The sequence below is a fragment of the Fukomys damarensis genome, unplaced genomic scaffold (genome assembly GCF_012274545.1).
Source record: "Fukomys damarensis isolate Sample0158 unplaced genomic scaffold, DMR_v1.0_HiC HiC_scaffold_31, whole genome shotgun sequence".
NCBI classification, from domain to species: Eukaryota; Metazoa; Chordata; class Mammalia; order Rodentia; family Bathyergidae; genus Fukomys; species Fukomys damarensis.
Genome location: NW_022900943.1, coordinates 25,263,784 through 25,275,449, shown reverse-complemented (window position 1 = coordinate 25,275,449; position 11,666 = coordinate 25,263,784). Strand labels below are relative to the sequence as shown.

The 11,666-nt window shown below is 38.4% G+C and overlaps 1 protein-coding gene and 1 non-coding gene across 2 annotated transcripts; both read right to left on the bottom strand.

Annotated features, from left to right (window-relative positions):
* Positions 1 to 6,501: 6,501 nt before the first annotated feature.
* On the bottom strand, positions 6,502 to 7,197 carry LOC104874449 (melanoma-associated antigen 1). Its single transcript, XM_010641468.1, has one exon. It carries the CDS (start codon positions 7,195 to 7,197, stop codon positions 6,502 to 6,504), a length of 696 nt encoding a protein of 231 aa, XP_010639770.1.
* Positions 7,198 to 11,605: 4,408 nt separating this feature from the next.
* On the bottom strand, positions 11,606 to 11,666 carry LOC117283881. The gene has a single exon (XR_004514915.1). It is a non-coding gene; the product is annotated as a U7 small nuclear RNA (small nuclear RNA).

Genomic DNA, 11,666 nt, shown 5'->3' with positions numbered 1-11,666 from the left:
GAAACACACGAAGAAGCAGTGGGGTGAGTTGTTATACACCAGATGAGGTACAGTGTGGCCATGGATCTGGAATCTCTTCTGAGGGTAGTTACTCCAGGGTTCAAGACAGAAACCAGATTGCAGGGAATTCAAGAGAGAGTTGAAAAACAGGGTTCTCAACTAAGCAGAGCTGCTTTGGGTTTGAATATGATAAGTGTATAGAAGATAGGGAAGTAGGGAGAATTTGCATATAAATATTATAATATGTTTTTAAAAGACACAGCAAAGCTCCCAGACCTGATGGACCTGGTTTTAGCCCCACATTGTTCCCTGTTTAGAGCACTAGCTTTTCTTTCCTCTTGCTCAATTTTGCCAATTTCCCAGAGCTGCTGTGCCAGGGGTGAGACACTGGGGGTGGCTGTGTCTCAGCTGCCTCTGTTTCCCCCTTGCCTACACCAGCTTGTAGATGTAAGTGACTGGCACAGCTGTGGCAGGCATAGAGCAGTCTGTGCTAGCCTCATCCCTGCATTGATTCATTCGTAAGTCAGTTTAGGCCTGGAAGCTTCGCCCTCTCCTCTCTCTCTCCCCGTCCTGAGTGAAGACAGGGTCTCACTATGTAACTCAGGCTGGCCTCAAACTTGTGATGCTTCCGGCTCAGCCTCTCAAGTGATAGAATTACAGACATGTGCCGCCATGCCCAGCTCTGGGCTGGGGAGCTTTTCTAAGACACTGTTTTTCCTGAGAGTTTCAGAATTTGAATTCTCTTTTGGTCCTTACTGTGTAATACTTCCAAGGCAATCTGCCTTACTCCCCAGGACTCCTCCAAGCCCTGTACCTTGCATTATTCTGCCTTTCCCATTTCTGCTTCTAGGAATTAAAGCCCCAGTCCTGAACTTCATCCCTGAGCTTGGCAGAGCTGTTGTTGCGCTCAGTGGTATGGCTAGAGGTATTGCTGGATGACTGGGCAGGGTACACACCTGGTGGTACAGGTTAGACAGAACTGAGTTCAGGTACCTCCATTATCACATGGTATTTCTGTGGGCTTGAGAGCAACTGATTTAACCTCTTGGACTCAGTGCTTTCATTGTCTGTTTAACAATGTGAATTTTTGTGTGTGTCTGTTTTCACAAGACAATGGCTGCTACAGAATGCATAGGAATTGGTTTAAAATACAAGCTTTGAGACATGTGAGATCCTTTGGGGAGACCCTTGGCATCACTGCAGTCATTTGGAAGAAATGTGCCATCTGTACCAAGACACTGTGAGCAGAGAAACAAACGGATTTCCAGTGTGAATCCCAAGTAAAAGTGTCAGGGTGGAGGCTTAGACAGAGATGTGGGTTCTTGATCAAGAGATGCCAGGAGGGCCTCCCTGTGCTCTGAGGCCCCTGGGTCAGTTGCTGTGAGATTATTCATTGCAGGATGCACAGTGAGTTTTCGGTACTGGAGAGTGTCTCAGTAGTTGGTTGCAAAATGGAAACAAATTTTACCTCTCCACCTTACTCTAAGAGTGGCGGCAGCTTTGTAAACATAGTTCGCAGTCGCTATTCTTTTTGCTGCTACTATGCTACTTGTTAGGACCTCATGCGAATTCTTGCTTCTAAAGGACCAGAACTAGCACTAGATACTTGACAGCCCATGAGGCTTGGGCTGCTTTCCTGGCTGAATTTCTCAATTATCTGCCCTGCTCCATTTTATCTACCTTCCTGGGTGATTCATGTCTAGTCTCAGTCTCTTTCCTGGCTAGAAAAGGCGAAAGATCATTTCTGGCCAGTGACCACCCACAGTTAGTGTCTTGGGCTTAGGAATGTGAACGGAATCCTAGTGAGTTGGAAGATTTGGGTGCAATTTGTTATCAGTTTAAAATAGCTAGTTTTGAATATTGTCTTATGTTTTATTACAGTGAGATCCTTTGAGGATTTTACTGTAGATATTGCTTTATTGGTCATAGTATAAACATGTTAATTTATTCAGTCTTTTATTCAAAACTATTAACTTGTTATATTTTTAAGAATTGTTATTTATCGTGATGAGTGCAGAAGATAATCAGAAAGAAATATTTTTAACTGTAAAGAACATCTGTATAGGACTTTCTTTGTGGCAGGTAGCTTCTAGGTATGCTTGGGCCGCATGACTGCAGCTACACAGGGTCAGCCCTGGTCATACCTGTCGTCTCCAGTCTCAGTAACCACTCTATGAAGTAGGTGTACTCTTACTTCCTCTTTTTTACTGCTAGGATGAGGAAAGGGGAAGAGGCCCAGAGAATTTAGGCAAGTTGCTCAAGGTTGCACATCATTAAGTAGCAGAGCTGGTCTGTGAACACAGACCACCTGGCTTCTGCACCTGTACGCTGAGTCCTTGCTATTTCCATGGTCCTGCAGTGTCAGCATCTAGTTAGATATGTAGAGAACTGAGGAGAAATGAATTTTAGTAATATTCTCAGGGATACCTGTGCAGAGTCATGTTTAAGAAGCAGTGCCTGGAACATTCTACTTTAACCTTACCCCAGCTCTGAGAACTTCCTGTTGTGATGAGAAAAATAAGTGGGCCTTGAAACGGTTGTAATATGCACAGAGTATGTCTTGGTCATAGCTGTTCTTCTGACATTTAAGGTAAATAGGCAGAAAGCCAGCTGAAGGCTTCGGAACTTTCAGGTTCCTTTCCAGACCTCTTCATGTCACATCGGTCTCTTCTTCCACGCCTGTGCACATGCAGGTGTGCGCACAAGCACAGGGCCAGTCCCCCTTGGCTTTTGTGAGACTATAGAGAAGATGTGGGATGTCACTGGCAAGGACAGAGTCAGGCCTTTGTTCATGAATTTTCATATCTTGAGTCTGTTCCTTTCCCTTGGAGCCATCCTCAAAGTCTGTTCCCCTGGGAAGTGCAGCCGAGCCAGGGTTCACTCCTTGCCTCTTGGTAGAATTAGCCCTAACAAGCTGGCCCTCTCTCCTCTCCCATTCCAGTAAATAAATGTCTTTCTTATTGCATAAGTAATTATAATCCAAATGTAATCACATAATAGACGTTGAAGGAGCAGCCGGCCAGCCTCAGGGAAGTTGGCCAAATTAAAGGACAGAAATGAGGGAGGCTTTCCAGGCAGAGAAGGATATGTGGGGGAAAGGAAATAAGTTTAAGAAAAAAGAAAAAAAGACGAGACCTGAAAGTGCATGGCTTATTTTTTGTTGTGGCCAAGAGATGGCAGATGTGGTTGCACCATGGATGTCTTTACTTACTATGTCTGACAACAGTAGTTAGCAGAATTTTACTGTGTGGCAGCCATTCTGCTAATGACTTTACTTACATTCTATCTGCAAACAAACTTTTAAAATAGACATCATCTTTCTTTCTTTCTTTTATTATTTTTATTATTACTATTTTTTGTTTTGTGTTTTGGTACTGGGGATGGAACTTGGGACCTTGCGCTTGTGAGGCAGGCAGCAGAACCGCTGAGCTAAATCCCCAGCCCCATCATCTTTATTTGGTGGATGGTGAAAGAAAGTGAGTGATGCTGATGGGAGAGGTTAGAAAGGCTTCCCGAAGCCACACAGCTGGTGAGTGAGAACCTGAGCTTTGATCATGGTCACATTGTATCCGGGATCTGTTCATAAGCAATGACTTTATAAGTTTTACTTTTCTGTTTTCCTGGGAGACATCTATTTCAAGACTGCATCTAGGACCTTGGTGTAGACAAGTGCTGAGCCACTGAGCCCTACCTCCAGATGGTGGAACTGCCAGGCTTTCTGTTGGAACGTGGGTCTGCAGTGGTCAGGCACTCACTGTGGTAGCACTGCAGCATGACCTGCTTTTGAGGGGCTTGCTCAGCTTAGGTATTTTGGGCTTATTTAGTTATTTATTGGCGGGGGCTTCTTTAAATGTGGAAAGTTAAGAAAATGCAGGATTCCTGGAGAACATTGGAAGAGGAGTTGGTTCTGCTTATTATCAGTCCTTCACTGGTTGCTCTGTGTTTTGGTTTATATTGTTACCTTATATCTTAGTTCAGTCAAAAGTTTCTTTTGTCCACAGGTAAATTACTCATAAGGATATTTTGTTCCCTTTGAAGTTGTAGGGACTCTGTTTTTCTAAAGCCATCAGATTTCATAAAGATTTCTGTTTTCTTTAGTTTCTGCTTCTTTTGTTCTTGCAATATCAACTAGTAGCATAGTTATTATCCAGTAGTGGTAATATTACTATCTTAGTACTTGGTTCTCTCTTATCTGTTTTATTAACTGTCTCTTTTTAATATTCTGATCAATTAACATTTCTTCTAATACTTTGTTCTGTGAATTGCTCTAGGAATGATCCTGAGTCCTTTCCTCCAGTGACTGCACCAAGGTGCACGCACACAGGCGTTTCCTCTTTAGACTCAGAACCATATTCAGAATGTGTAGTAATAGTGTTAAGCGGTGGGAAAATTAGAGGATGTAAACTTGGGCAATTCACTTAAGTTGATAGACCTCAGTTTCCTCATTGATAAATGAGAAGGTAGGGCTTCTAGAGCTTTTCTTTTCTTGTTTTTTTGTTTTTGTTTTTTTTATACCGGGAACGAACTCGGGACCTTGTGCTTACAAGGCAGGTGGCAGAACCATTGAGCTAAACCCCCAGCCCTTAGAGCTTTTACATGAAATGTGGAGATGGGGCTCTTGGAGGAGGTCTAAAGTTCATGTTCTTAAGGAAATTTTGCCAACACATCTTGGTTGTGTTTATGTTTAATAGGTTTTAATAGTCCTATAAACTTAACTATCTTATTTATTTTTCCAATTTACAATTTATTAATAGCTTTAATGAATTGTGAATGATAGTTTAATTAGATCATCTATGTATAATTAGGGCAGACACCCCCCCAGGTGGGTTTACCTATATAATTAAGCATTTAAGAGCATTTTTCCAAAGCAGAGGAGCCTTTTCTGTCTTCCTAATAAACACTTAACACTTTCTTGAAAAGTCACCTATATAAAATATGGAGGGTAGTTTTGGCCTAAGATTTTTGCATATAATGGTAACTCAGACAAGCATGACCTAAGGCAGTAAATTGAGTTTAGTGTTAAACTGTGGAATTTAAGAAAAATCTGTTTCTGTTTACTACTTATTTTCATTTTGAATAAAGCAACTTTATGGCCACTTCATATCTGTTTTGAGTGCTAACTTTTCAAAACTGGCAAGTAGATTTTCATGAAAATGTTCTTTCTGTTTTGTGAAGGTGCCACTTTAAACATGTAAAACAAAATTAGCCTTATCTGATGAATAGTTCCCAATTAATAGCCCAAGAACCAATTCATGTTTGGCTTTGCAGTGTGTTTTTGTGCTTAAGTTTGAGTATGGGTGTGCCTGATATTCTCGGAATTTACAATACTTTAGACAAATAAGGAAGTCCCACTGTGAAGACTCAGAAGGAACTGGAAGGCTGACAGATAGAATTCTTCTTTGTGGTGGGCTGAAACCCTTTCCATCTGGGACCGAAAATTTGCCCAAATAGAATGGCCCTGTCTCTTTTCTTTTGCTATATATTAATTTATGTGGAACTGGGTGCTTGCTAGATAATTTTAACTTTGAATACCTGAATTATTTGTGTGTTCTTGTCACACCCATCACTAGCAGGTAATTATGAAATTATTAGCTGCTTTAAAGAGACTGTTATTTTATGTTCATTGCTTGTTTGACTGCACTTCACAGCCATTCTCACACTAGACAAGCTAAATTGGTGCCAGAATATCAGAAACTATTTCTCTCTGTATCACTGTATATGATGAGTTAGATCAGTGCTTCAGGGTAAGAAGTGGTTATTGATACAGGTTATGTGACAGACCCCATAAAACTCCACTTGTTCCGAAACTCTTCCCTATTGGCCTGACCATAAAGGGCCTCAGAAGATGGGTTGCAGAATGGTAAGTTCAGGGATGAATGGGAATAGTTTGGGGTCTTTTTGCAATAAATATAATTTTAATAGTACAGCTCAATGGGAAAAGAAATACAGATTAAAATCAAATATGGGCTTTTTGTCACTATTTCTAGGATCTCTCTAACTTGATGTAAACTTCTTACAACAACTTCCAAGGAAATTCTTGTTCCACTTCTATTTTATCATAAATAAATCGAATGGTTTCCCTGTTTGTACAATAAAATAGGAAGGATATTTGGAATGGAAAAAGCTACTCCATTTGTGATCAGTATCACACAAAATCACATCAGAAAACATAAATATCTCAACATCTCAAAATTAAAAATGCACGGGTGATCAATACCATTCAAATAAATTTGCAAGCTACTTCAGTCTCCCCCAAAAAGGAACAATACTTAAAAAGCCATAAAAAAACCGTGTCCATTTCCAAGTACCCAAATGGAAAGAGCAAGATGCTATACGTGGTATTTTACCCCCCGCCCCAGGCGACTTCATTATTTAGAAAACTGCCTGCTCTCCAGAGACTGAAAATGGGCCTCATCTTCTTTGGGGTGGGTGAAAAATCAGTGACACATTTGTGCAATATCCCGTTTCTCAGGAATCCTGACACTATACCTAGTTGTGTTCTCAAAGCCTCTTCATATAGTTCTGGGTAAGTCCTGGGATCTGTTTCATAAGGTGGGCCATATGAATTAGGAGTTTCATCTTGCTGGTTTCAGTGGGGGCCCTTGGACCCCACACGAACTCATACTGAGCAGGATCACTATTAGGAATCTGCTGGTACATCAGGTTCTCTTCCCATACTAAATCCTCAGTGATGAATTTCCAGGCTTCCTCAAAATAAATATGCTCAGCCTGAGTTAACATATCCTGTCTTTGCACTTTATGGGTTAGGACCTCCACGCTGATATGGTTGCCCTCTGTGAAGATTAGTGATAGGACGAATATAAGGATGTCAGTTTTGAGAGTGATTCTTTCATCATTGCCATGTAGTATCCCACTGAACATAAGACCCAAAATGGGGACTAGCTCATATGTGTTGCCAGAGTGACCCATTTTCCTGATATCAATGCCAAAGTCCAGATGCACGGACTCATGGAGTTTCCAAAAGTTCATGTAGAAATCATTACAGTAATCATGGGGCACGATGTACAGCATTTCTTTCATGGTGCCCTTCTCCTTCTTTTGATACTTGTGGAGCAGAAATGGCACCAACTTACATAACTTGGGATTTAGGAGCACATCTTGCAGGATGTGAGAGAACTTCATGATCTTCGAGGAGCTTGAACCCTCATAGGATTGACTCCTTTGACTGGAAGCCATGAGGACAGCAAGAGCTTGTTGAGGACTCAGAAGCTATCACATCTCCACTGCTGGAAAAATTGTCAATAGGGAAGGGTGGTGGGGACAGGGGTAATGGGAAAAGTAAGATCCAAGATACATCATGTAAAGGTACAAGATCCCAACTATGAATGTAACTGTACTGTATACCTAAAATGTACCAATAAACTCAATGAGAAAAAAAAAAAAAGAAAAGAAAATAGAGTGCTGAGCAGTAGCAATTCATCTGTTCCAAGAATCCAAATCCAGATTTTGAAAAATCACAACTAAGAATTTTCACTGCACAATGCAAGGCTGGTAACAGAAGCAGGAATGGATTCTTTTCAGAGTCTCCTCTCTCACCCTCAGCCCTGGTGTCTTGTTCAAAGAGAGTAGATGAGGCAAGGAGGCTTGATGGCACATGAGTGGCTGGGTGCCTTGGAAGAAGGGCTAAGTAACAACTTGCATCTTACAGGCACAGCATCATGAAACAACCTCTGATGATGATATATAACCTCTGTATGATGAAGATAGATGACCTTGTATGACTGAATAATTATGAGCCCTATAGAATAATTACATAATGCTCAATATAGACTTTGATGTATTTGTTCTATATGGATCAGTAGATTTTGAATAGGTATCATTTGCTCATATCACTTGCCTATTTTCTCCTTTAATTCATGATGAACATTTTCTTTCTCAGATGTTCTTCTAAAGCACTATTCTTGTTATAAGACTATTTTAAAATATGAAATTAGTCATTCCCATGATAAAGATACTTTATTCCTATTTGCATAGTAGGGGAAACCAAGCTTTAGTTAAGGTTGGCCTTGTATGAATTTGTGTACTAGAAATCTGTCATTGCAGAAAGAGCCTTTTCAGTTTGACTCTTATTGCATATATGAGAAAATTATAGCCTTTATTATTTCTGTGACTGATCGAAGCTAGATCTTTTAATGTCAGAAAAGGGACTAGCAGTCCACAGTGTCATACTATATTTGATCAATATGATGTGTCATATTTTCCCTTTCTTAAGACACATTGAACATTGTGATGCATACACTATAGTTAACATCCTTGGGGTTCTTTTGTGGCTTATAACTTGGATTTAAAATGATACTGAATCTCAACTTTGGCCCATGAACCAAAACCCCTAAGGGAACCCCTTTCCTTGGTTTCAAAGGCTTGAGTAATCTTCATATCTATGTTGAGTTGAGAGTTTTTGAGGTCAGAAATGGGTTCTGATGTCAAATATCTGCCCTTTAAAACCTTAAGTGCTAACTGGAACTGGTGGAACTTCTACCAGTGAGTTTTATTCATAGGTACTATTCCTGTGCACTGAAATATCAGTTTGAAAACCTTACCTACTGTTATGCTAGATATACTTAGTGGCTTCAATCATGTATTCTGTCTCTTTCATTGATGAGAACATACTGGAGAAACTGAAATTCAGATAGGTAAATTGAATTGTTCATTCCCATAGCCAGGTGGTTAGTAATTATTGGTCTAAGTGTAGCCGATATCTTGGGTTTATAAAGATTGCTTAAAATTGAACAAATGCTCATTAGAAAATTGGTACAATATAAAGAAATAATATTATGTGCATTCTTAAGACCCATACACAGCAGTTGATAACATTTTGGTAAATTTCAAGCTTTTTTTATACTTTGAAAGTTTCATATGCATAGATTGGGGGTTGGAAAGGTACAGTAGTTATTGACCAACTTCATTTAATCTCCACTGTATTCAAGATTTTGAGGTCAATGGATTACCAGTAATGTATTTAGTGAACATTTCTTTCTTTCTTTCTTTTCTTTACTTTTCTTTTTCTTTTCTTTTTTTTCTTTTTTTTTTTTTTTTTTTTTTTTTTTTTTTTTTTTTTTTCTTTTTTTTTTTTTTTTTGTGAGTCTCCTAGGAAACTTTTGGGAATGCTTCATTTTTTTTGTTCTCTTGGATTAGAACAAGCACTAATAATGTGAAGGCTATGATTTTAATCCAGCATACCATTTTATACTGTCTTGCCAACCATTTGTAATTACATCATGGTACTCACAAAGTGAAGTGATGGATCTTTGCAGAATTGATAAGAAAAGTAACTCAAAGCACAGTGTGCAAATGGCAGGTCTTCTTACATATGTTTTAGTAAAATAGTCATTCTTTATAGTATACTTAACCACTGTTTGAGATTTATATTTTACCTCACTTTTATCTTCAGAAGATAGGGCCTTTGGGAAGTCCAACTAGAGCTGTAAACCACCTGAATTTCAGTGGGCTTCTGACTTAAAAGACTGTATGTCTATCATGTGAAATCCTCTAGAAGGTGGTTGAAGGTTATATTTTTACAGTTCTTTTAAACACATTTTAAAAAATTTTGCCAAGTAATACCTCTTCAATTTTTAAAATTAGGAAAACATAAGTTTTCTTAGGAAAAAAAAGTTAATGAACATGTCACCAGAGACAATCAATTTTAAAACTTTAAATCTTTCCACGCTACCTTTTTCTATGTAATTGTGTGTGTGTTTGTGTATGTACCTGTGTACTTTTTGAATAATTACTGTGATGTTTATATAAGGATTTATAATTCATTTCTTTCCATTTGGCTATACAGCATAAACATTTTCATATTTAGCTAAATGTGATAAATTATCTTTCTTTTTTTGTATTTTGGTTAAGTTTATTGGTACATTTTAGGTATACAATACAGTCACATTCATCACTGGGAATGTGTACCTTCACATGATATATCTCATATTAACTATGAGATATATAACCTATAATAATGTTTGTAAAAAATGCAACTATTTCATTATTAAAAAGTTGCGAAGAATGGAATTGCTGAAGCAGGAATACATGCATTATTTTAAGATCTTATGGCTATTGCTGAATATCCCTAAAAAAGCAAAACTAAAAAGTTTGGATTTCCTTCACTGGCATTTAGGATACCAGTTTTCTTCTAGACTTCACAGTCCTGGATATGATTATTTAAAAACATGTTTGCCTGTTTAATAAATGAAAAATAATATATAATCACTATTTGGATTTGTAATTCTTTTAGTACCTAATGAGGCTTAATTACTTTAAAATTGGTTATTAAAATGTTTTTCCTGGTTGCTCTTTTCCTTACTGGGAGGTGTTATAAAAATGTAATTTTTGCCAGGCGTGGTGGTGCATGTCTGTAATTCCAGCACTCAGGAGGCTGAGGCAGGAGGATCGCTGTGAGTTCGAGACCAGCCTGAACTACATAATGAGTTCCAGGTCAGTCTCAACTATAAAGTGAGACCCTGTCTCAAAAAACCTAAATAAATAAATAAAAAAGTAATAAAAATATGTAATTTTCAAGTGCTCTTTATACATCTTACTTTATAGTTAACTTGTTCTAGTCTTTTGCAAATATTGCTTGTTTTGCATTCATGCTCTTTTCATAATCATCTCCCACAGAATGAACTGACACACAGATAAGTCTATCTCTTCTCTCATTTCTGTAGAGCTGTCTTGTGTACTAATGTTTTTATAAAATAGCCTGTACTGAACTGTACTTCTTGTTTTATGAGCATGCAATAAGATGTTATCTACAAAAGGGCGTATACCATGATGCGAACACCTTTCCTTCCTTTTCCTATAAGACAGTGAAGGGTCCAGTCGAGGATCTGTATCATTTCTGGACGCCTCTTACCCCTGCAGCACTTACTCGTAGTAATAAGTGCAATAGTAGTAAGTAGCCGTAGTAGGACTATGTAGTAGTGATGGAATTCATTTTTGTTTCATATCCTGTATTCTTTACATTTGTAGTTTTTCTTCATGTCAATAAATATATTTTTAATTATTTTCCAGTATATCTAGTAAGATTGTCATGCTATTTTTTTTTTTGTCTAGCATTATCATGGTTTGCATGGTTTATCTTATTATTTTATTTATTTTTTGGATGGTACTAGGGGTTGAACTCAGAGTCTTCACACTGAACTATACCCTTACCTCTCCCCCCTTTTTTTGGTTTTGTTTTGTTTTTGGTACCAGGGTTCGAACTTGGGACCTTGTGCTTGCGAATCAGGTGGCAGAACCACTGAGTGAAATCCCTGGCCCACCTTTTTGAGATAGTGTCTCCTTAAGTCACTAAGTTGCTCAGGCTGAGCTCAAACTTACAATTCCAGAATGCTGGATTGCATGCAGGCACCGCTGTGCCCATCTCTAACATATTTGTTTTAATATTATCCCTTTTACTAGCTTTATTTACTTTGCATAATTACCCATTATGGGTGGTAGATTGTATGGTCATCCTGATCTTTTAAGTGTCAGGACCTCATAAACATGTGGTAATCCAATAAAAATCACTTTTTAATTTTTTTTAAACATGGGGAGAGGGAGTGATGGAGTCTGCACATGGTTTTGTATTATTTTTGAGGGGTGAAGGATAGGTTTTCAGCAGAATCCTCAAAACCTGCTAGTCAAATTCTAAAAGAACTGTTAGACTG

Coding starts and splice junctions, on each gene's coding strand:
- LOC104874449 (XM_010641468.1), bottom strand. CDS start 7,197: ATGGCTTCCAGTCAAAGGAGTCAATCCTATGAGGGTTCAAGCTCCTCG.